Source organism: Pteropus alecto, unplaced genomic scaffold (genome assembly GCF_000325575.1).
Source record: "Pteropus alecto unplaced genomic scaffold, ASM32557v1 scaffold22, whole genome shotgun sequence".
In the NCBI taxonomy this organism is placed as follows: domain Eukaryota; kingdom Metazoa; phylum Chordata; class Mammalia; order Chiroptera; family Pteropodidae; genus Pteropus; species Pteropus alecto.
This window is the reverse complement of record NW_006434839.1, coordinates 3,873,215-3,898,837: the sequence shown is the minus strand read 5'-3', so window position 1 is coordinate 3,898,837 and position 25,623 is coordinate 3,873,215. Positions and strand designations below refer to the sequence as shown.

Here is a 25,623-nt window from a genome sequence, read left to right as displayed (position 1 = left end):
TAAATATCAATGTAATATATAGTTATATATTGTAACATATAATATGTAATTTCGTATATTAAATATCTTAATATTTAAATATGCAGCCCATCCTTGGTTAACTTCCAAACTTGGGCAGGCTTTTCCTTTTTACCGTAAACCTCCTCAAGCTACTTCTAATCTGCATAAGGTCAACAAAATGCAAAATAATACTAATTGCTTGATTAAAAACTTTTTGAAAAGCAAAGCAGCTTTGAAGATCAAAATCAAACATAATAAGAGCTCAGTTCACACGGTGGCCACCAAATGCAAAGTCAACTCAATATCATCTGTTAAGAGCAACAGATGATATTGAGTTGACTAAGGCAAGGAGGTTATCAGCATAACCTCCTTGCCTTAGTAAAAACAAAAACCAACCAACAAACAAAAAACATATACTTAGTATCAGTTACCCTTTGGGGGATAAACAAAAATCATACAATACGTGTTTGGTTGTAGCTTACACAGAGCATACAAATTATATAGCTTGATGAATATTTTTGTACACAAATGTGAACCTCTATCCAGATCAGTCTTTAGACAATTTATAACTAAGAGGTTTCCGTGTGGCCTTCTCAATCTATTTACAGTCTATTTCTATTAACCAGTTGGTAACCACTATTCTAACTTCCAGCACCACAGATTCAATTTGTTTGAACTTCAACTTCATGTAGAATGAATCACACAATACGTACTCTTTTTGTGTCCAACATCTGTTGTTCATCTTTAGTTCTGAGTAATACATAGCAAAATGGATTGATCTATTCTGCTGGTAAACATCTGGTTGTTCCCAGCCTGGGCTTTTATTGACGTAAATTTCCTTGTGTATATCGATGGATACATAAGCTCTTGGTTGCATACGATGAGTAGCATTGCTATGTCATAAGTTTAAATGTACATTTACTTTAGGTAGATACTGTTAAATAGTTTTTCAATAAGGTTGTATTACAATGCAGTTTGAGCATCAATTAATTTATAATGAAATAAACTAAAAAAGGAGTCAAATAATAACTTCAGCTCCAAATCTAAAAGGTTTAGTTAGGAAAAAGGAAAACCATACATATTATCAGCTTGTTTTGATACGTCTCATCTGTATGAATGGGAGGAAAACCTTGTTAACTGAGATTTGTGAAGTCGACTTCTACTTACTCGGTTGCCAGAAATTTGTATTTACCTGAGGTTTTGAATTATTTTTGCACTTGCATTAATTTAAACAACTGAAACATGATTAGCTATAAATAGAAAGAGAAAAGGAACACAAAGGGACAGAACGGAGGGAAAAGAAAACAGAAGAAAAAACTGAAAAGTAAAGAACTCAGCAACACTGAACACCTTTGATGTGTGCTTTACACAACTGTGTGCTTTACATATAATTTTATTTAATTAATGGGAGAACAAGAAAACAGAGGAGAATGTGGTGAAATTTAATAAAATTCTTTTTGGCCTATTACCGAATCCTCATTTATTCAGCTGAAAGTTTTTTCTGGCTGTATTTAAACGATCTGTTTAAGTGAATCTACGGATTTGAAGCACTATCTCATCTCCAGAACTTTTTCAATATATTTCCCTTGCCTTCAAGTACTTCTCAGCCCAACACTTATTGGACAAAACTGTATCTCTTCATCCACTAAAGAAAATTCCATTTCGTTCTTTTCCTACCTCCGGGTTTGACTAGGCCTCTTGACAAAAATGCAGAACCTCCTAGGTAAGAATTTATTCCTCTGAGTTTAACAGGAGTGAAAATAGCTTAAATACTTTCCAGCCCGTTGGTATCTGAAGGCAGACACAGTACTGCACAGCACGTTTAAGCCGTGTTCTCAGCCTCACTCTAGGACACCAGCAAATTCCACAAACCTGCGGGAGTAAACAGCTGTCATGGGCAATCCCGCAGGTATTTCAGAATCAATCTAAGATCACTGCACAGGCACAGGAGGAATTGCCCAAGTTAGCTTTCTGGGACAGACCATTCTATTATTGTTAGCACAGCCACGTTAAATTATTTTTGGAACAAGTTAAAGGTAATTATTTTCTCTCTCTCTCTTTTTTTTTTTTTTTTAACGCCTATAGCTCCTGGTCTTCCTAGGTGGTCTCTCATCCAAATACTAACCAGGCCCGACCCTGCTTAGCTTCCGAGATCAGACATCAGGCTTGTTCAGGGTGACATGGCCGTAGATCATGGACCGTGGCTCCACTGGGGCGTGAACCTAGGACCTTCTGCATGTAAAGCAGATGTGCTAACTGCTTTACTATGGAACCACATCCTAAAGGTAATTGTTAAAACACTTAATAGAAGTAGCTCTTTTCCATCACTCTGACTGGTCTAAGCTTAACATCCTATTAAGGCATATGTCCTGAAAGCCCCATGATTTGCTAGAATGAATCATTTACTGATAATAATATATTAGTTTATGAATGGCAGGCATCCAATTACCTGTTCAACTTAGCCCGTCTTCCTTTTGTGAAATCTTCAAATATTGCCTTTCTGGTAGCATACAGAGGATAACCAAGATAGCCCTGAGCTCAGGGCATCCTTTGCCATTCATTACGCTCAGATGATAATGACTTCCCTTCACTCCTCAGGAATGGCTTGAGATGTTCTGGCTTTCCACACTACACTCCTTCCTAGAGTACTTCTCTCCATCTCCCTTCAAGCCTCGCCTTCCTTCTTACTACTCAAGTCCTTATTCCACTTGCTGTCAGATAGGAAGGATCGACAATCCTGGGTCAGGGGTGGCGGGGAGAAGAGAAGCAAGGCCAAGCCCTCCCTTCCTTCCTTTCTTGCCAGTGCTGCCAGCCCCTGACTTCCAGTCTCACTCCTGTAACAAAATGCCCAAGGCAGAAATCAGTGACCTGGAGAATTAACAATGGGCATAAATCAATAACACCAATATCTGGGATTTCTTCTTTATGACTAACAAGGTAACCTTAGAAGATTAAGCAACAAAAGTAGAAAACATAAAATTGTTTTTTTATTAAATAAACAAAAGATCATTGCTAAAGATATAATAAAGAATTTTGGAAATCATACAAGAATGTTATGAAGATCTATAGAAGTTCACAAATCGAAAAGCCTAGATAAGAGAAACTTCTAGAAAAAAACAACTTGCAAAATTTGGTATAATAAACACATAAATTGGATAGATTATACTGACTTCAAAAATTGAAAAAGTTATCAAAAATATATCTGATCCTGCCCCCCATTCCCAAACATGCCAGCCAGACCTGATGTTGTACAAGTAATTCTACCCAACTTAGAAAAAAAAAAAAAGACAGTGTACTTAACACAACTAGCTTCAGATAACATGATGCTACGGATTCTGAGGTAACAAAACCAGATAAGGGCATATAAGAAAATAAAATTTTACCCTAAATTATATTTATAATCACAAACACTAAAACCATTTTAAAAAATTGCTTCTCCTGGTCTATTACATAAAAATTAAACTGTGATCTATTATGGGTTGGTTTTTTTGTTTTTTTTTTTTTTTGCAAGACTTAAGAATTCCACATCAGAAATAAATCATTGTAATTTCACCACATTATGGTTTAAAAGAGAAAACCCCTACCATCATCTCAAAAGATATAGAAAAAGATAATACATTTCAGTACCTTTTCGGATAAAAAGTTGTTAGAAAACTAGAAATGGAAAGTAACTTTTTTAACTGTAAAAGTCATCTTCCAAAACACATAGAGAAAATGTTATTCAGGGTAAAGAAAATTTAGAAGCATTCGTTTCAAGGGAAAGAATTAGTCACTAGCAACAAAAGTTTTCAACATAACGTTGGAGGTCCTGAATCACATAGTAAGTCAAGGGAATAAAATTGTAGTGTGAGTTTTACATACAATAATATGATTTCCTGTATGTTTAAAAACATAAAAATAAAGCAATTGGAAGAAAACACATCAAAATATAAAGTTATGGATCATGTGCTTGTGACTGATATTTTTACTTTTAGTTCTTATACTTAGGTGTATTATCAAACTAAGCAAACGTTTAATGTTACTTTTTTCTTAAAAAAATAAAAGATTGTATTATCTGGCACATGTACATCTTCAACCCTGGGAATTTCTCCATGTAATTTTTCTCACTGAATAACCTTTCACTTTTCTAATCCATAAATAGAAAAGAGCCTACATATTTCAATTTCAATTAACAAAAAGAAAGCTGACTATGCTTTCTTTAAAGTTTAGGAGACTGAAATCTTTGGATTCCTGACTGCATAGCAAATTAGGCTCCCAATTCCTCAATCTGAATAAGGCTTTGAATTGTCTTGAAAAGTTTTAGATTATTCTGAAACAGACTCAACATGAAAGGACCTTCACAACCATAACGGCAGAGAACTGTAGCAGAAATAAATACAAATTACAATGTCTGATTGAATCTGTGTGGAATCCAAAAGGTAAACACGTTACCAAGAACCCAACAAAGAATCATCTTAATCAGTAGAAACATCTCAACCAGTAAAACGGAGACTTCTGCTTTGAAATTTGCAATTACAAGATAGAGTCTTAAAAAACTACTTTTTTCCCATTCCAGTTATTCTATCTCAAATCTCTCTTAAAGTACCACTCTGAACATTTTAAACACACAAAAATACACACATATGCCCAAATAACTATATTTTCCTGTTTATATAATTATCGTACATAGCTGTATGGGTTTTCATGTAATTTACTTTCTTAGAAATGGAATCAATGTAATAGTTTCAAGAAATGTGAAATTTCAAGACTGAAAATAAAATTATTTCATCTTGAATGAAAAAAATACAATGGCGTACTGGTAGATGGGTGGTAAGGTAAGATTTGTATGAAAATATAGAATGATATGCCAATATCACTCTGCTTTTTCTAGGTAGATTTCTATATTATCTTAGAAGCAATCTAGAGTCACTAGAATCTGAGATCCAATTACACATTTGATACTAGCTAGTATGCATGTATTACATTATTCATATCACGTAAAGAAAAAAATAATTGACATAACTTTAGGATTTCATTTTTTCTCCACCAACTCCCATGTACTGCTATTTTTCTCTTTCTTACTAATGATAGGGCTGGAGATAGAAGGATTTGATAGGCCCCCAAATTCTCTCCCCCAACCTGAGGGCTCTCTCGAGCTCTAAACATACATTTCAGACTGTCTCTTTCTGTATCTTCTTAGGTGTCTTACGGGGGTTTCGAATTTAACTTACATAAAACAGAGTTCATTTCTTGGGCCATACTTTCTTTTATATTTTCGACCTCATTTAATATATTCTTCTCTTACCTAATGACCCATACTAGCCACCTGGGATTCATTTATATTTTTTTTTTCCTCCTTTGCAATAAGTCACTATAAATAACTCTTGAATTTGTCAGTCTTTTTCATCCTCATTACCTCTTCTTTACTTCAGGCTTCCAGCTGTCCCTGTCTCTTTACCTGCACGTTGGTTCATCTACCTGTCCCCAGCAGTAAGGATTCTGGTCACCCTTCACGATGACATCCAGATCATCTTTCTGAACCACAAATCTAACCCTGTTTCACACCATCTCCCTCAACCAACTCATTTACAGTTTAAAAACCGAAAAAGCACTATTTCTGCCCCGTCTCCATATCCACGTTTTTATTCGCCATATGCGTCATCACTCAGAGCCGCCATGAGTAGTTCTAGCAGATCGTGCTTCCGTAGCCTAATCCCTCCTGGCAATCTCACTCTGAGACTCCTGCCTCCTCTGTGAAATCTTTGCTGATGTCCCCTCCCTTTTTTAAAACACTGTCTTGCTCTCAGCTGTCCTTTCTATCCTCACTCATGCCTTTCTCCTAGAATGTATAAGATCGGATTGTGATTGTTTCTTTCTTCGTCGCCCCCACAACACTGAAGTGCAGGCACCCCCAAAACAGGGCTTTCCTTTTGGTTCATTTCATAACTGTTTCAGCTAGCAGACTGTCATTTATGGATTTGATAAAGTATTTTTGGATTCAACAAATAGTCGATAAATATGCATGAATGAAGCAGTGCGACATCGTAAATAACAAGTGATACCGTGAATTTATAAAATTCCTATTAATTAGAGACCCTTGGTATTGCCTGTATTTCCCATATGCCGTGTGACCTTTAATGATCCAGCCTCAGAAGTTACATAGCATTATTTACACTGCACTTAATTCACCAAGAATTCATTAGCTCTCCCAGAGTCAATGGGATGGTACATAGACTCGAATTCTTGATGAGAGAAGTGCCCCCAAAATTTGAGGCCATTTTAAAACCCAATTATCAGAAGATGCTAGTGAGCTAACTTGTTCTTTTTTCCAACGTATAAATAAAGAAATCACTTATTCTGCCTTTTCAACATAAACTATATAAAGTTACCAAATAATAGGTGAAGAGAATTTCTCTTTATAGAAATATTCTAGTTGATAAATGAAGAAGGATAAAATTAGAATAGTGCTACTTTGAATCTCCAAAGAATCTTAGATCCAGACATTGATCACGAAAGACTACTAAAAAAAAAAGAGAGATAACTAGAAATTACCTATCCTATTTTGGAAGAAGAGAACGCTACCTACAAAATAGATTTGTGGGGGAAAAAATGTGTCTGATTCATCTAGATCTGACTATCAACTTAGAGGAAACAGGAAAGAGAGAACATGTTAATTGATACCTCAGGGATGTTATCAGCACTATTCAGACTCAGAGAAACTTTACAGGGCAAAAGGTTTGGTTTCTTCGACAAATAAATGGAAAAAAAATGAGAGAGAGAGAGATGGGTAGGAACCTACAGAGACTTAATGAGTCATATCAACCAATCATGACAAATGAATTTTATTTGGATCCTGATTCAAACAAACAGAGCATAAGAAAACAAATGACATTTGCAAGATAATTGGAAATTAGAGCACTGAGTCGATATTTAGTGATATTCAGGTGTTACTGTTTTAATTTTTTTTTTAGATAAGATGATGTTGTGACTGTGTTCATAAAAGTCCTCTAAAAACATAGTCAGAAATATTTATAGATAAAACGATATACTCTCTGGGACTCAAAATAATATATGGAGGAAGTTATAGGTGGGAACAGAAATAACACTGTCCATAAGGTGATAATTATAGAAGCTAAGTGATGGTACATGAGGGTTCAATATAATATTTCATCTGTTCTCATGTTGGATTTTTCCCGTACCAAATATTTTAAAAAACACACTTTACTAATTCCTCAGTGACCTTGGAATAAAGTCAAATCTCCTAGTTAAATTCCATAATGAACTCCATGATCTGGCCCCTGCCTGCTTCCCCAGCATCATCTATCATTCTCACTTTTCACCTCCATCTAAACTATGAAACTAATTCTAGTTCCCACAGAGGACCGTGATCTCTCATACTTCCAAGCGTATATAAATTTCCCTTTTTCCAGAATGCCAAGTCCCATTCTTCTTCTCTTGGAAAAATCCATTTATTCTGTCACATTTACTCATTGCAAACTATAGGTATTTGGCTCTCTGTTCTGTAGCAGAGATTCACTAGAGTGATGACTATCTACCATCTGCCACTCCCAGCTGGCACTCCGTCGTTCCTGGCCCTCCTCTTTACTCCGTGAGGCTGACCTGTTTAGACTGCATCAGTGCTTCCCTTGACCTTTAGCTTCTGATTTGACTTCCCCAGAGGGAAGCGCCAGCAGAAGGTCTGAAGGACAAGAGTCAGACACTGTATTCACGTCCCTAGCTCCCTCCCTTTCAGGTTGGCACAGGTTGGCTGCTTCCGCTCAGCAAATACTACTCCTATCAAGGGGTCCTTGCCAAACAGCACTCTTTCTGGCATCACCGACTGCTTCCTTGCCTTGGCGCCTACAGCTCAGGAATATAACGCCATCCATCACGGCTTCTCACAAACCCAGTGCATGATTCGTAAAGAGTTCCTCCATTAAACTCTCCTTCAATTACCCACTTTTAGTCTGCCTTCTCTTTCCTATTCACACACTAATTATAGGATTGTAAGCAAAAACAACTCGAATCAAAAAAGACTACAAAAAGAACCTGACACGAACAGATCTGGACTGAAGTTACAGAAAATGAAGGGTAAAGAATGTTTTAGAAAGTGACAGAATGTGGTGGAAAAGAAGCAAGGAAGGTTCAAAGCTCTATCGGACGTCACAGACCATTTGAGGAAGAAAGCAAAGAGGCGGTGGGAAAGGCTGGAGAATCAACGAGGAACTCAATCCTGCAGGCCAGGTAAAGATTTAGATTTTGATCCTGAAAGCAATGAGAAAGTGTCTAATAGTCCCCTGACCCTCCCAAGCCTAGGTAGGCAAAGATGTGCGCTTAGATATTTCTTTCCTGATAGCCTTCTACCACACAATTGGGATGGTAGGATGCTCTGGCACGTGGTAAACATTCAATGAGTGTTCACTGGGTCTGTGAAGAAATGAATGAGTAAAACACTCGGGGGCAGGTTTGGAGCCATTCTGGTCACCTCCAAGAATTCTTCCTTGCATATATCCTTCTTGAACTTATTCCTATCTGCTCTTGGCCGAGGCTTCTGCTGTAATTAATATAAAAACTTCTGGAGAGAAAAAGCTGTATATGAGTCACAACTCTGAGAATAGGTCAACCCTAACCTAGTCCTTTACAGTTAGCAACCGTTTCGTTCCAGAGATAGCAGATTTAACGAGCAACATCACCATCTCTGGTGAGGAACATTCTTGCCATAGTCACAATTACATTATTCTATTAAATCTCAGTAATTGGAAGCAATTGAGGAAAAGTCATTTAGAGTCCATGAAATGAGTGGAAAAGAGATGTTTTGGATTGTTTAGAACAAGACACACAATCTTTTTGCTTTTAAGCATAAGTATAGCACAAATCTAGTGCTAACCAAAGACTGTAGGTAGCAGCTTTATTTTAATTTGCTTTATAAACTGATAGTGTGTTCTGATTTACACCAGATAAAATGATAATCATAATTTTAATTGGTTTCCTCATCATTCAATAAGAAGTTAAAATACATGGCCAAACCTGCTTGAAATTATACTTACACTATATAAATTAACATTTTTAATGTAAGCAAACAAATTAAAATGCAAGGTGATCTCAATACTGTGAAAACTGAATATTCATTAATGTCACAATGACTTCTTTCTATATTCAATAATTTTGTGATAATAGAGATGCCCATCTTATGGTTAAGCAGAGAAGATACAGATGAATGCAAATGACCACTTTCCTTTTTACCTAAATGCTCAAGTCCTCAGTGAACCAAAAAAGTGTCAAATGGCAAGGTTTTTGCATCATGCAGGGATATGTCTGTGGCATAATGCTTTTTAATGAGCATGAAAACTTTGCATTTCATTTGAAAATTCACCATGAAAATTAACAAATAATATTTATTTTTGAAGTTCAAACAAATGTGCATCAATTTTCTTAGCGGCATAAAGAATTATTCTTGTTTGTTCTTGTTTTCCCCAAGCAACTCCATATCGCATGAAGTTTATCGACGATTGATAAGGCAGGAGAGAAAATTATACCAAAGTCCTACGAAACGAAAAAGCTCTATGACTAAAATGCATTTCATTTTAATAAAATGGTTGTATTGCTCACCAAAGAGGCCATGGTGAACCCGATGACTTCAATATAACCATCATCGTGACGCTGAGGTTCAAAATCATGGTGATCCCCTGGGTTCCCCCAGGGCATTGTGCCAGCACAATATCTGCAAGATAAGATTAAAAAGGGAATTAAATTTATCCCATTACTCTTGTGATTATCATTAGAGATTAACTTATAGTTAGATCCAATGTTTATTTCACGTAAGTTTTCTATTGCAGACCTTCCAACAACAAAAAATGGACTCATCATCATCTCCAAAATATGTCTGTGACAATGAGCCACCATTTTACAACTAAAGCATTCCGCGGTGCCCAACTCTCTCTCAATTTATTATTTATCAACATTTATCACTCTATAATTCATACGTGTCTGCTTTCTATGATACGCCGTGAATTATGGTTTCAGGTGGTTTCAGGATTCGGTCTTAGAGGCAGACATATGCATTCCAGCCAGTGGAAAAAATGAAAGAGAACTGAGGTGAGTAAGCGTTCACTATCACATACATATCTAAGATAATAAGTAACCACGGCAGAAGGGAAGAGTGAAGAAGGGATGGCAAAAAAAAGCTATGAGATCAGAAAGGAAGGGGAAGCAAAGGAAATTGGAAAAGTAGAGGAATAAGAATCACAGTGGGGAAGGGAGAGAAGCAAGATGAAAAAGGGATATGTCAAGAAAAGAGGAAGAAAAATTAAAGAAAATTAATACTGTTTCTTGAGAATCTAGGTCTTCTATTTAAACAACTAAAAGGAAATACTTTGGAACAGGATCGTATATAACTATACTGAGCTGAGCAGTCAAATATAATCAAAACTATATTTAAGATGGTTTCCTAGCCATAGACTTACATTTTAATTAAATTCAATCTAAATAGAACTTATTTGCAGATTTTTGTGTCTGAGTGGTCTGCTTTGCAAATAACAAAGGGTCACAAATCCGTCCCTTCCAAAATCCTGGCTTGGGAGCCTAGAATCTAATTTTATGCCACTGAGATAATGTGCTTATTCTGAGACTAGTTCATCTTAAATACCCCTTTCTCCTGAGGTATATATAATAGCACCAAAGAGAGTTGACATTCTGACTAGAAAATGCCACTCTAATTGATCCTATTTTTCCAAAGCAATCATCTGGCAATGATTTTGAATGAATTCCATACTAAAATCGGGCTGGCAGGTTTCCTAACAGCTTTTGGGAAACTGAGAACAGAGATTTATTCAAATCTATCTATCGTTCTTGGGGGGTGGAAGGATCAGTAATTTGAGAATTAAATTAAAATGCTCCACTCCAGAGAGATGCCTGGGGCTCTTAAGGATGGATAAGTATAGACTACGCATGCCATATCATGCAAACAAAACAAAACAAAACAGAACAAAACACATTTACCACAGAGAACACTAAACAAACCAAGGAACACAAAATTGTCATATCTGGAAACTCTTAATAAGCTATTAAGATAACCAACTTTCAATGTTTGTACCTGGAAATCTTCTATAATGAAACAGATAACCTCAAGTCAAACAGAGTTCACATCAAACCAAGGAAACAACATGAACGGTGCTTACCTGGGTATATTTAAAAATACTATACACTGGAACTTCAGTTCCTGAATCTTTGGGGTGAGATCTGTTCCATCACACTGAAATAATCAAAGCAGAAAAAAGCAAAAGCTTTGAACTAGTCACAAGTCTTAAAAAAATTATCGAAGGCAAGTAGGTTGACACGAGCATGTGCCATGGTCTTCCTCTTGACTTCTCTCTGCTTAAGTGAATCCCATTACTCTGATTGAAAATTGATTCAGATTATAGCTTTACCAGGCCCGGGAACTACCATCGTTCTTAACCTTGAATCATTACTAGGTATTTTGGCTTGGAAAAGTCAAAGAAAAGGCTTTCATGTCCCTTTCTCATTTACCACTGATGACAAAAGTCAAAAAAGGAAAACAGTAGTCACGACTATAGACTTCTCAATGTCAAAGGCATAAAGCCTGCTTTTATACTTGCTCTCCTCAAACCTCATCAGAGAATCTCCCCATCATCTTCGCTTGTGGAGAGAGAAGTAAAACATCCCCAAGCTCCCTGAGAATTTTCAAAGATTTCGTTAGGAGGAGTTTCAATCTCAGAGCAAGGATTCTGCTAGCAGTCAAGCGTGTTTCCTTCCTTTCCCAAATGATCTTAATGCACATACGTTTCATAAGCATTCTCAAAAGTCATTTCCAGGAAATCTTACAGTCCTAAATAAAATATTTTAATATGTTATTTAGATAGGAATCATATTCTAGATATCGGTTGAAGGTGTTTTTACAAGACTTTCAGACACTAAGCAAACATGAAGTCTCCTAATTTACTTAAGGACTTGAAATGAGTTGATAGATGACTATACCAATGAAAAATATAGACATCTTAAATTATCAAGATTGAATGTCGTAAGCAGCGAAAAGCTTTTTAAAAATAGAATGTGGTACATTAATAGAATGTGATACTGCATGCAAAGCAGTATTGCTGCATTACAGAAAAAAACTGTAATCAATATCATTGTATTTAAAACAATCGTTTTTTAACTTTCAACTTTTCAACTTTTCCTCCGAGGGAACATGTCAATGATTCTAGGAACTCATCAAATTATATGAGGATGGACAACTTACAATGTATTGTGCTTTACAAAGTTTTTTTACATATTATTGCATTTAAACTTGGCAAATCTCCAGAATAGCAGTTTTCAATTTTTTCCTTACTTCACACACAAAGGAAAATATCTACATGCAAAATATATTTCTGTGTATGAGCTTACATACTGATAAGTCAATACAACAGGAAAATGCAGAAGTAGGGAAAATAATGCTGTATTTATATTTGTTATTGTCCTCTGCTTTTTTGTTGTGTTTATTATGTATTTTACATTTATGTGAGAGATGATTATCTATTACCTCAGAAACACTGACTTCACCCTGTGTCAAAGATAGGATGCTCTGTTGTAATATGTACACCCAATTGCCCTAGCTAACCTTCCATCTTTTCTCTCTCACTCTCAAGAAAACATACAGTGATGTCATCAAAGAAATATCCCGGTGCCCCTTTGTGTCACAGAGCAATGGCCAATAATTGTCACTTCAAAGACCTGTCTTGTTACGTATGCTTTAAATGAAGAAAGTAAACTCTTTTGAAAGGTTCAATGATCTCCACAAAGTCATATGCCTCATAAAGGTAGACCTAGGACTGAATCTCAAATGTCTTAGTTTCTGATGTTTTTTCTAACATAAAAAAGGATATGATTACATAAACCAATCCACCTGGAATATTATAGTTACCGACTGATAGTAAATCTTTCCTAGTTATTTGGCTGCCATCTTGGTCCCTCTGCAAGCTTCTTTTGATCTCTGCTATGTAGCCATTCGTACATGAGACATTTATCATCAATAGCACTGCCAGATGTGGAAGAAAAACTCTCTAGTGGTTAGGAAGTATACAGAGTTTAATTTCAATTCAGCCAACTTGAACAGTGGATGTCATTCAATGTGGCCACTGCCCACCACTCATTGGTTCCCTAGGCAGGTGCTACTGATGTTCCTCTAAATGTGAGAAATACTGGAAGAAACAGGAAAGTTTATATTTTGGCTGGCTTGCAGGCAGCTGAAGAAATGGAAAGTTTGAGGTAAGGTTGCTGCTACTTAAATTTCATAGCCTTAATTTTATCATAATAAAGATCTTTATAGTTCAATGGACCATGTGTCTTTTTTGCATTTAGCTTGAAAAAGGCAATATTCCAGTTTTCAAGAGTCACCGCTATGAAAAGATACTATTCATTGCTATTGCATGAGAACGCAAACATCTGACAGTGATGTCAAGGGTTGTGACACGAGCGGTAAAGGCCACTGTCCCTTGTTTCAACTGATTTGGGAGATTCGTGTCTCATAAACCTTTATTCATGATTCCAAAATTTCCAAAAGTGTGTCCTTTCATGCTCCTTTGTGTTCCATTAGCTTAATATCACATTTTTCTCTATTCTCACGTATCTTTTATTTCTCCCCTCCTCTCACATATTCTGTTCTTTACCCATGCCATGACAAATTCATGCCTTGCTATGTCCCCCATTCTTTCTTCTCCATCTGTTTTTCTCTTTCTGTCTTTCTTTTTTCTTTTACTTATATATTATGTACAACAAAGTCATGCTCATTCCTTCTTTTAACTTCGTCACTGTAAGAAAACATTCTGTGACTTTCGTAATAACTAATTATATGCCATTTAAAAATACAGCTCCTAGAGGAGAGATAACTTCCCCTCTCCCTTGCCTCTAAGCAGTGCGGCTCCACAACCTGGGATAGAGACCTAGGAAGAAATAGCACCGAAAGCAAAAAAGAAAATCTATTCAGTGATAAAGAACCTGGACCAGGTTACAGAGCGAGGCACCACAAAAGACTGAAATCAAATCAAAGTACTTTCCTAAAATGCAGAGCTCTCAGACAGCCTAAGATAGAGAGATCTGTCCGGTGAGCATCCAATTCTATCACAAGGCCCAGTTCAACGTCGTCTCTTCGATGAAGCCTTCCCTGATCCCCCACGGTCAGTTTTCGTTTCTCCCTTTGTGCCACCACCATATTATATACATAGTTGAATGACAATATATATTATATTGTTCTTCAGTGATTCACGTGCCCTTCTCCATGACTGAACTGTGGGTTTATGCAGGAGTGAAACTAGTCACCTTATTTATATCTTCATCCCCAGCAACTAAGAGAGTGCCCGACATGCATTTAAATGCTCAAAAATGTTGATTGAATGAATGACACTAAATGATCTGTAAAGTTCTATGAAGTCTCTTGATTAATCTAGGTATAGAAACTGGTATTTGGGGTTCATTTTTTTGTTGACATATATACTCATAGTCAAATGAAATGAGTCGACACATTCAATACTTACAACAACTTTAACATGTTTGGATAGATCTCTAGAGCTTCTCTGCAGGAAATCAGAAAAAGCTGCCTATATCGCAAGGAAATAAAAAAAAAATTCTTAATTACACGGTTATGCCAAAGCTTTGTGTCTATATTATGGATAATTCCTAATGATTCTAAATGACGCAAAAATATAAAACAAGTTCTCCTTTTGCTGAATGCAAAGGGGTGCAGTGGCCGTCAAGTTGAAATCTTTTTGTCCTCAAACTATAACCAATAATAAAATTTAAGATCACGGGAGGAAAGTAAAAAAGTAGACGTTCCAAGGATCAGTTTGAAGATTTATTCTGACCACCTTCCTTGACCTTCCTAGTTGTCCATCAGAGGCTGAGACAATCTTTTACTCGCCCCCTCTTTTCTTTCAACTCCCTCTATCCAGCGGTACAATTTTTTTCCAGTGGTATAAATTTAAACAACACTTTTTGAAAATATCAATATTTTGGAGATCTTTTTTCCTTCTTTCTGGCCATCTTTTTCTTTCTGGGTGTCCTTGAGCAAGAAGAGAAAGGAAAAGAAGGGGCCCCCTTTCATCTTTAACCTCATATGAGCTTCCATGAAAAACCCCCCATGCTCTGCCAGGTTCTCATCCAAACACTAGTACATGTGTACCCCTGTGAAAACTACATTCTTACCCAAGATTTTCCATATGTTTTTCAGTCTACCTAATTTCTCCTTTCTCTAGGTTGGCTCTGATGTCTGTTTTTCACATCGCTCCTTGAGTATCATTCCTTCAGTACGACATGATGCCTCAGGTTTTTAAGTTCAAAGATAATGGAAACTATGTCTCTTCTGCCAACTAACATAAGACATGCATCTTAACATAAGACATTACTTTTATTCTTAAACCAAGACTTTGAACTTAACCATACATAGACCCTGCAAGTAAACATGTGAAATGTGCATGTAATTATTTTTAATATAGCTATCAACTTTATTACCAATAGTGAATGTATATTAATTAATGTGTAGTAATTATGAAATAAAATATGTACTTACCCCTGCATAGAACATTTTATTTCGAAAACGACTGTTGAATTTCTCTGGATTTGCTTCTGTGAAAGGGAAAAAGTAGTTTTGTTATAGAGATCTGGTTAAAGGTAGTGACTTAGATGACCCCTATTTCCTGCCCCCTCCCCCAGACCCAAAAGCTTCATTATCATCTTCCCCTTAGTTACAGGCAGTTGTCACTGTTGTCCAGAGCTACAAAATGTAGCCCCCAACTGGCAGCATCAGCAGCAAATGAGAGACTGTTAAAAATGCAAATTATTAGGGCCCATTCCAGATCTACGGAATTAGAATATCTGGGGTGTGGGGTAGGCAAGCTCTCTCGATTATTGCCATGAATGGTAAAGGGTGAAGCACTCTGGACTCTACTCAGAACAAAGGGTTGGCAGGGATACAGGGCCCGGCTGATAGGGGAAGAGGGTGGAGGTGGAAGGGTGATGATTTGCTTTGATCTCCATAGGTCCTGGCTTCCATATACTATGTGCGCAGCCTCTAAATGCGATTAAATATGGAGAATTTGGATAAAAATTAACTGAGAATTTGCTTTCACAGTTTGCAGAAATGCCTAACTACCATTTACACTCTTATTTGTGACAGGTCTTGAAAAATTATTTGATTTAGTAGAGATATATGCATATATATGCAGATCACCTGCTGAATGTACTTAGAACATGTGACAGCAAAGGTTCTAGCTGAAAAAAATGGTTTGAGTTTGTTCCCATATGTTTAATAAGTTGAGGACCACAAAAAGATTAAGTGAGAATCTGCATCAGAGTTTTTTCACATGCATTCAAGGGATTTATAAAATCTCTAAATGAAATATTATTTCCCGACATTCTTTCTAATAAAATTCTAAGACATTCCAAAGGAACCCACTGCCAATGTTTCTGCTTTCTGCCATTTTATTCAATATGCTCATAAATATGCTCCCTGCTTAGGGCTACATCTTTATCCAAGTCACTTCTCATTATACAGCTGGCTGACAAGCTGAAACTCTGTAAGTCCTAACCTTATTTTTGAACTATAAATCCCAAAAGTTGTCTACATGAAGAAAAGTAGCAAAAATTTCACCCACTAAAGCTGGAGAGAAAAAAAGCTACAAGATTTCAGGAAATAACACTGGACAATTGATTATTAGATTATTTTCATGATGTTTAGAACACAATATTAGCATAAGATGTAGATTTTGGGTTAAGGTTTGCAAACTTCAAAAAAGGGTAGCATTTTTACAGATTGGTTTTTGACAGTTATTTTCATCTATTTTATAGTTCCTATCTTTCAAACCTCTCCTTAACCATTTACTCACTCTTCTACCAAGTAAATACTGTAACCCTAGCACCAAAATAAAACAAAGAGTGAAACATTAATCTACAAGATACAGTAAACACCAAGAAGAAAGAAACCGTACTAAGTGTTCTACCTCCCTGAACTCCATTCTTGGCCCCAGAGATGACCATTTTTATGGTCTGGCCCTTCTTCATGATAACTTTGGCTGCTGAATGACATGTTGTTTTTAACCTTTTTTGACCTAAATTAGCCTGGGTTGGTTCCCTTTTCAGTTGTATTAACTCTTTCATGATTTACAAAACCAGAGGCCAAATGAGAATCTTTGTTGTTAATCTTTGTTGCTATGCAATTGATCATAGATACATGGGCCCTAATTTAAAAAAAAAAAATCAGATCCAGCTTTTAAGCAAATTACAATGAGAAATGGAAATAACACCTACAGTTCTGGCACAGCACTTCTTCAGGGCACCTGTGTCCACAGCTATTAAGTGAATCATATACCAACTATTAACATTTACTTTTTTTTTTTAAATAACGTGTGGTTTGTAAAATACTCAAATCTTCATGAGGTTTTCCTATGAGTCTTGAAGCATTGAAAAGGCCTTTTTTTCCCCTTTGAAGAAATAGGTTTTTTTCTCTCAGAAAATGTTCTATAAAACCCAAAAAGACTAGCATTACAAAATACACTGGGCTTTTGGTGATTTCACTCACACAGTTGATGAAAACAGTCACCTCAGATGCAATTTAACTGAATAAAAGTTGATTCAGTAAGCAACCCGAAGAAAACGGAGATCTATCAAGACACTATCATTCAGAGAGGTGTCAGAAAATAAAAAAACAAAGAGGTAGTGGGGTCACACATATGCTTTGGCCTTGAGAGCAGGAAAGGTATGGGGTAAATTCTACCATTCTCTCTTCTAACACCTGTATATATTATTGACTCCCAGATTGAGTCTATGATGGCAATTGGACTCCTTCCCCATTTTTATATCTACTCGATTCCAAACACAAATCAGACTTGGAAACAAAGTTGGCTGGAGCTAAGGGAGACATCTGCTGTGCCACTCCCTGCAGAAGCCAGGCCATAAGAGAGCAAGGAAGAGCCTACAAATAATGGTACTCAACTATTCCTCATTGGCTATTAGAAAGAAAGGGCTGAGTGGCCGAATATGTCTATGTGCATGTATAAGAGTTACTGTGACCTGGAGGAGGACCAAGGGTTGTGGACCCCAGCTATATCAAGAAAAGGGAGCACACAGAATTGGGAAAGGGCCAGTAAGAAAGCTTAAGGGCTCTTATTCCTTAAGAAAGTTGTGTCTGTTAATTGCTTTGAACTAAACCATGAAAGGTCACTTTCAAGAAGGGCCAATAATACTCAAAGTACCCCAAGACTCCAATACTGGAAGTACTTATGGCTTCTTGCTGCAGTTACTAGACTGTGCATCTTCCTCTTCCACAAGAAGATCGTGTAAGATAGTGAGATCCAAATGCTCACTGTGCAAGTCTGTGCCATTAACCTACTCGTGATCGGACTGCACACCAACGTTAACTGTATTAGTTTTCTGTTTCTGCAAACTTGGCAACCTAAAATATTCATTGATATTACAGTTCTCTAGGCTAAAAGTCTGGACTGGTCTCTCTGGGTCCTCAGTCTCGGATCTTACTAGGTCAGCCTAAAATCAAGGTGTCCGCCTGCATAGCTCTTACTGAGAGGCTCTGGGAAGGATTCACTTCCAAGCTTACCGAGGTTATTGACAAAATCTATTTCCTTGCAGTTTTAGGAATGAGGTTCTTTTTCCTTACTGGCTGTTGGGCTGGGGTCCATTCTCAACTTCTAGAGGCCTCCTGCATTCCTTGGCTTGCAATCCTCCCTTCAACATCAAGGTTAGCAATGGCACATCAAATCCTTCTCATACTTTTGATCTATCTGACTTCCCTTTCTGCCACATCTTTCTAACTTCCTGTTCTACCTTCTACTTCTGCCTTTAAGGGCTCATGTTATTACATTGAGCCTACTCTGATCATTCAGAATTATCTTTCTATCTTAAGGTCAGCTAATTATTAACCTTGATAACATCAACAAGGTTATTTTTGCCATGTAAAATAACATAACCAACAAGCATGACATCAAATGGCAAAGTCATGGACACCAAAATTCTACCAACCATCATCCACCCTCTGATGATTCACATCCTTCACATTTGTAAAATACATTCACTCCCTGCAAGGTCTCCAAAGGTCTCATCCCATCATGGCATCAACTCAAAACTTTAAAAAATCTCATCTAAATCCCATCAGCTCCAACATCCCAAATCTCATCATCTAAATCATCTAAATGATTTGGCTCTGGATGTAATTCATTTATAATGATGATGAGGCTCTGGGTATAATCCATTCCATTGATATAATATATTAATCCCATCCTTATACAACATATGTACCATCAGGATGAGACCCTAAACCCTACTTGTATCTGTAACTGGTCCTTCATATTAGGAAGATATTTATAAACATAAGTTCAACAATATGTTTATAAAAGTCAACGTGCAATTTGAACCCTATATAACTCACACATCTTCCATATTTTCAGTATTGCATACTTATGCAATCTTAAGACTTCATTATGTATATATATAAATGACTAAAATTTATGACTGCAGTAACATTGCCATTTGCAATTTAAATCAATATTAAAAATTTTTCTTCTAACATTATCTCCCATTAAAGACATTTTTACCAACATTATTTTCAATTTTCTAACACCATCACCAAAATCTTTCATTATGCAATAACTGGTCAGCCAACTCATCTTTATCTCAAGTTCCTTGTCCCTCTGCACTTTTCTTTCCTGTCTGAAAAACCCTCACATACTTTACTTCTTGTCTAAATCACACTCCTCCTTTATCTCCCTTTATCTACCCTTCCTGGAAATTTTCCCTTTATACCTTTCCCCTGCCAACTGTCCTGCCAAACTCCCATGTTATCTACTGTCTATACGACTAATCTTGCCTTTGCTATATATATCCTTCTGGTGTTATTTATCTTTTACATATGGAGCCTGTCCCTCAATGAAATATTCCATTACTGAAACAAACACTTTTTGAGACAGTCACTGGACTTGGCACAGGAAAATTAAAAAAAAAAAAAAATAGGACAGGGTTGTTTGCTCTCATGGAGTTTGAGTGGGGGAGACAGGTCTGAAATGTCATTTTGTACGTGTTATAAAAAGATGTCTGTACGAGAAGTGGGGAGGGTCACACATAAAGGGAATAACCAGAAAAAGGGCCCAGAGGCAAGTATACTTGATCTTGAATGATGAGTCAGTACCATGCAGAGGTTCCAGGTGGAAAAGGATATGGACAAAGAATCTCAGACAGTGAGAGTTTTTCAAGGGTAAACCATGCCTGAACCTTCATGCCTAGCCAAGAGCCCAGCAGTGAATCCTATGCAGTGATGGTAACAATGAAATTTAGCAAGCCATTGCAAACAACACCTTTTAAAGAAATCTGTCAGTTCTCTACATGAATCATGAAACATTCATAACCCTTTGAAAAGTGCAGATCTGCATGTATCTCTATAGTCAGGGAAAATAGTGATTCCTAAATCAAATTTAAATACTGCCACCTCTAGTCATAATTGTATTTCCTTGACCTTGTAACATAAGGTTTGACTCCTCTGAATAATAATTTTCAACGATGCAGAAAAATTTAAGCATCCAATCTCAGACTAAAAGTTTGATGTGTTTAAAGTCCTTCATGTCCAGAAAAAAATGGCAATCTAATTAATATAGTTGGCAGAGTGAGACCTAACTTTGCCACGTGATGATCATAATCATTGTTAACATCACTATACATTGATAGATTAAAATATTTTCAATGTACGTCTGCAAGCACTTGTCATAATGCAATAATGATTAAAGTACTGGGCAAGACTCCAACTGATAATTAAATGACCAATCCTCTTACATCTCTAAATTCTGTTCAAACCATTGTACTTTCTCATACACAAAAAACAATAGTTCAACCATGCATGGTGTAGCCACTTTTGAGAAGAATAAGAAAGCACCTCTGTTTTCCAATCAAATGAAGTGTACCTTCTTTTTGATCAAACATAGAAACCCAAATTATTCAAATCTTTGCATTCTTTATATACAAAGTCAATCAAAATGTTAAGACTACATCTACTCTTCGCTTGATTTTCTACTGGTGATTCTAAAAGCATTTACACAGGAATACCACTAATAAACTGTCTCAACGTAAGTATCACTTTATTTGTCCCTTCTAAAAGAAATACAATATAAGTAGCAAAGCTAAAATCTGTATTTGTTGCATGTCAACTTGATGAGCTATTTCACATCTATGCTAAAAATTGTTTTTGCATTTAAAATTTTTTAAATTCTGCCTTAGTGAGATGTGTCTATTTCCCATTTTGTATAGACTGGTTGGCATAATTATCAATTTAAAGTACTACAGGTTTTTTGACTGATCCCTAATAGGTTATTCTATCTAAGCTCTTTTTTTCTTTCTTTCTTTTTATAATGGCTCTCATGAGGCTTTGAGTCACACTCCAAGTATTTTATACAAACAATACAAGTTTTATCATGAAGTCTCAAACTGTGAGTTGCTGTGTTGGAGAACAGTTTGAAGTCTCAACTATGAGTTTTCCTGGCTTGAGAACAGACACTCATTACCAGCAAAAATAAATGAATTGTCCTATTGAAAATGTGGCCATGCCATCTTTCTTTTCCTTCTGCAGCCAAGCTAGAGATTTCTTGACTATCCAGGTAAAAATATGAGGAAATCCAAATAAACAGAAAACAGTTTTTAAAAAAAGATTAATAGCTCGAGTAAGTAAACTTTTCATCATAAATAATGATTTTATTTACTACAAAAAGGATAGTTAACAGGTACTAAGAACTTCACACCTCTGGTCTAGGCATATCAATCAAATCTGGTTCTAATATTCTGTGAATATTTATTTTGTACCATCTCTATATCATTTTTATGAATATTATAGCTATTAATCTTAAGTGACATTAATTCTCCCTTATCAGCTCTTCGGTGGCTGCTTTTCCTCAAAGTCTCTGGCTTACCTGCAGGGCAAATGTTTGCAATTCCATTCCATATTGCATGAAAGCGCTTACACTAAGCCTCAGCAATAAATTATTCCGAGATTAGTGCTTGGTATCTTTTAATTAATTGTTTTATAATCATACAAACGTATAATACTATGTATAAACATATACACCACAATTGGCATATTCCTCAGTGAAGTGAAATAGTCCCATAGCTTAAAAATAAGGGGAAAAAAATCACTTTCCCACAAGAATTTTCTTGTGGGAAAAGGGCAAACTATGGCTCTCTCTCCAATCAGTATGGCTTTGATTTGGCACAGCATTTGACCCTCAAAGCCTCATAAAACCAGAAAAGTCTACCAAAATGGCTGAATTCTGTAAGAAAATTACAGGTTTGGATTTCACTTATAGTCTGTATTCTAACAGCCTTAATCTTATAGCTCTACTCTTGACTTTTTGTGCATAAGAGTATTACCAGAATTTTCTCTTAGAATCTGAACATTTAAATTCTAGCTTTCACTACTCTATTTTTCACATTCTGTGAGTTAAAACCACTTATGTTCTTACAGAATCTGGAGGAAAATAATCTCTCATTTATGAATTATCTCCCATATTACTAACCTACAGCCTAACATTATTTTGATTATATATTAACATATTTGCAAGGGACTAGGTACAGATATAGTTATGGATATAGGCATAGATAGAGATGTATAGTATAATTAGATAAGAAGAGAGTTTGAGAGAGAAAAAGAGAGAGAGAGAGAGGCTTCAAAGCATAAACCAAGATCTTAAACTTTCTCATTTCTGAATGGCATAAAGTTTTGATTAAATATTTAACCATGTCATTATTTCATCTTATTTCTCTTTAAAAATTGTTTTGCTCCCCCAATCCTGACTCCATCTGTGTTAGTATTGGAAATTACCATTCGATCCCATTCATACCTCTATCTTGTCCAATGGGGATTTCTAGCACCTTCCACAAGTAATCCAATCACCATCACACCCTTTTCTTTCAACCCAAACCACCTCTAGCCCCCACTCCTATTGTTCTAAGATGCCTGTCGTTTCTTTTACACACACAGGAAGAACTTTGATGTTTTGTTACCAGGTTTCAATGGCTCTGGTTATGATATGTTAGGCTATAATAATCAATGGCTTGAGAGGCTCTAAGTATCCTCGTGACTTTAGTGAAAGAAACTTTATTACTCTTAGCAGTTTGCTAACTTCAAAGTTTCTAGTCAAATTTAAAGACGAGCAGTCCTGAGACCCGGAGCACACATGTGGTCCTGTCCTTATCATCTTCGAGACCCTAACAACGAGGACTCAGGGTCCCATTCGTAATAAGCTCCTACACCGCTTAGCTCCCAGAGTCATCATGGAGGTCACAATGAAACAAAACTGAAGCGAGCTGTCAACACTTAAGTGATACGCAAACAAAAGGGAACATGCAAAACACCTGCTGGCAACTTCCTCCCCGGGAGATGGAAATGGGACGCTGTCCTCACCTCTGGATTCATGAAACTCCAGCGTGACGTGGGCATCGAATCCAAGGCTGAAGTAATTATTGAAAACATTCAGAGGAAGCTGCAACAATGAACAAAGGTAGAGGTAAGGTTGTGTGTAACCAGACAGAAAGAGAAAAATAAAGCCAAAAGCCAGACATCCGTCTCTGGGGCCACCCCCTGGGACAGAGCAGTCACAACTCAAGGTAGAGGGCATTTGCGGGGAAGGAATAGGGATGTCTGAATTAATTCATTAGTGAAAGCTCAAATCAAATAATATTCTCAAGATTATAAATAGTATAGGAAACAAGGGATATAAATACAAATTATTAAAGGAGAGCCATTCTTGTGGACGTTGTCATAAGAGAACCTTATTACGCAGAAAGATGCATGTTTGCAATAGGTACAAAGAATGATTCACTATCCAAACTTAGAAAGTGAATTCAATTGTAAGGATCATGTCTAACCTACTTAATCAGTAGACACACTTTTTTTTCTAGAATTTATGTTCAGCATTTTAACATTGCAATTTAAAATGAATAATATTTCATCTGTTTATCTCTCACTTATAGTTTTAAAAAATTTTTTGACAGAAGTCATATAAGCAATAAGGCAGTAGGAGACGTTCAGCTCGTCTCAATCTAGAAGAAAAATATATATGTACATATATATTTATCAGCATTATTCGGATTCCTATTAATCTATCAAACTTTGTATCTTTTTATATTATATTCCTTGGGATAACACTGGTCAATAACATTATATAAATTTCAGACACACAATTTTATAATACAACATATGCACATTTCGTCGTGTGCTCATTAGCCAAAGTCTTGTCTCCTTCAATCGCCATGTATTTGACTCCCCTCATCTTCTTCAAAACTTGTATTTTTAATATGACTCTGAACTATGCAAACACAGATCTACAGATGCACACACAAGCCTTAGCATCCCTTCCTAGAGTCCTCTGTGGCCCTGGCTGTTGGGATGCAAGGTGAGTAAGAGAGATACCTGTGCAACCTGAAATCGTGCATAAAAACTGCTAAATTAATGAAATTTTAAGGCCTCCTTTCGCTGGTAGGACAATTAGAAAAGCACGTGGAAAATGCTAGCAGGGAAATGGTGATTCCTTACACTTTTCCTTTGGCAGCTCGGAGTGGAAGATAAACATTAAAGTAAACAGAGAAGCAATTTTATCTCAGCTTGGGTAATGTTTCCAAATAATGATAAGGTTCATCTTCCAGATAGAAATGTACTTCTCTTCTGTTAGAAATAGGTGTTTAACTCTCAAGATCCCAAAAGTAAGTTTATTACAGTGCTTCATGTCCCTTGATCGGTAAGATTTTCTGTTTGATGAGAGTGAGAACTTAGTTCCATTATAAGAAAAAAAAAAATGAAATAAGAGGGAGAGTGAAAGAAAAAGAGATATTAATATAGAAAGAAAGAAAAATTGATCGGTAAGATTTTCTGTTTGATGAGAGTGAGAACTTAGTTCCATTATAAGAAAAAAAAATGAAATGAGAGGGAGAGTGAAAGAAAAAGATATTAATATAGAAAGAAAGAAAAATAGATTGCCTTGGTCTCCAATGGAAATAAAGAATGGACGCCCCTCCACCACCCTACCCCCTACCTCCCATAGAAGGCCATGAGTCAGGGCTTACAATGATTCAGAGGTCAAATCAGCCCTTAGAAGAACTGGAGAACAAGGAGAGAAACTAAACACATAGAACAAGGCCAAAATCATGTCTTATTTTCCTGGCTCCGTATTTGAGAATGTCCAGTTCCTGCACTTAAAGAAAATGCCAGTCCTTAGTAATGACAGCAAGGGTTGGCAATCCTGCCAAGAGCACAGATATGTTCATCTCTACCATTTATGTTCTTTTGGCTACAATTCTAACCCATGTCTTAGCATCTACCAATAACTTGGGAGAACATCTGGTCACCATCCCATACATACTATCCCAATTTAGTCTGTTATTAAGTTTTTATTCATATTTTCCAAGAAAAATTGTCCCACTTTCCTACACATCTCTTCAAAAATCCATTTTCAAAGCCCTTTAAGTATTTGGATTAATGTTCCCTGGCTGCACCAAGAAGCCTTTCCATTTCTTAAGCTGTTGGGAAATAATTTAAATATAGATTTCTATTGACAGCCTACCCATTTTAAGTTTAATGGAGAAAGGACCTTAAAATTTCCAGATGGTACATTT

The 25,623-nt window shown here is 36.4% G+C and overlaps 1 protein-coding gene across 1 annotated transcript in view; it reads right to left on the bottom strand.

Annotated features, from left to right (window-relative positions):
- Positions 1 to 25,623, bottom strand: part of DGKI (diacylglycerol kinase iota) — a 200,818-nt gene that overhangs the window by 139,691 nt on the left and 35,504 nt on the right. Inside the window, exons 9-13 of the mRNA XM_025045818.1 lie at positions 23,417 to 23,495; positions 15,539 to 15,594; positions 14,508 to 14,570; positions 11,157 to 11,230; positions 9,589 to 9,700 (exon numbers count right to left, since the gene is read on the bottom strand). Of these exons, the coding sequence (XP_024901586.1) occupies positions 9,589 to 9,700; positions 11,157 to 11,230; positions 14,508 to 14,570; positions 15,539 to 15,594; positions 23,417 to 23,495 (384 nt within the window). The remainder of the gene's footprint in view (positions 1 to 9,588; positions 9,701 to 11,156; positions 11,231 to 14,507; positions 14,571 to 15,538; positions 15,595 to 23,416; positions 23,496 to 25,623) is intronic.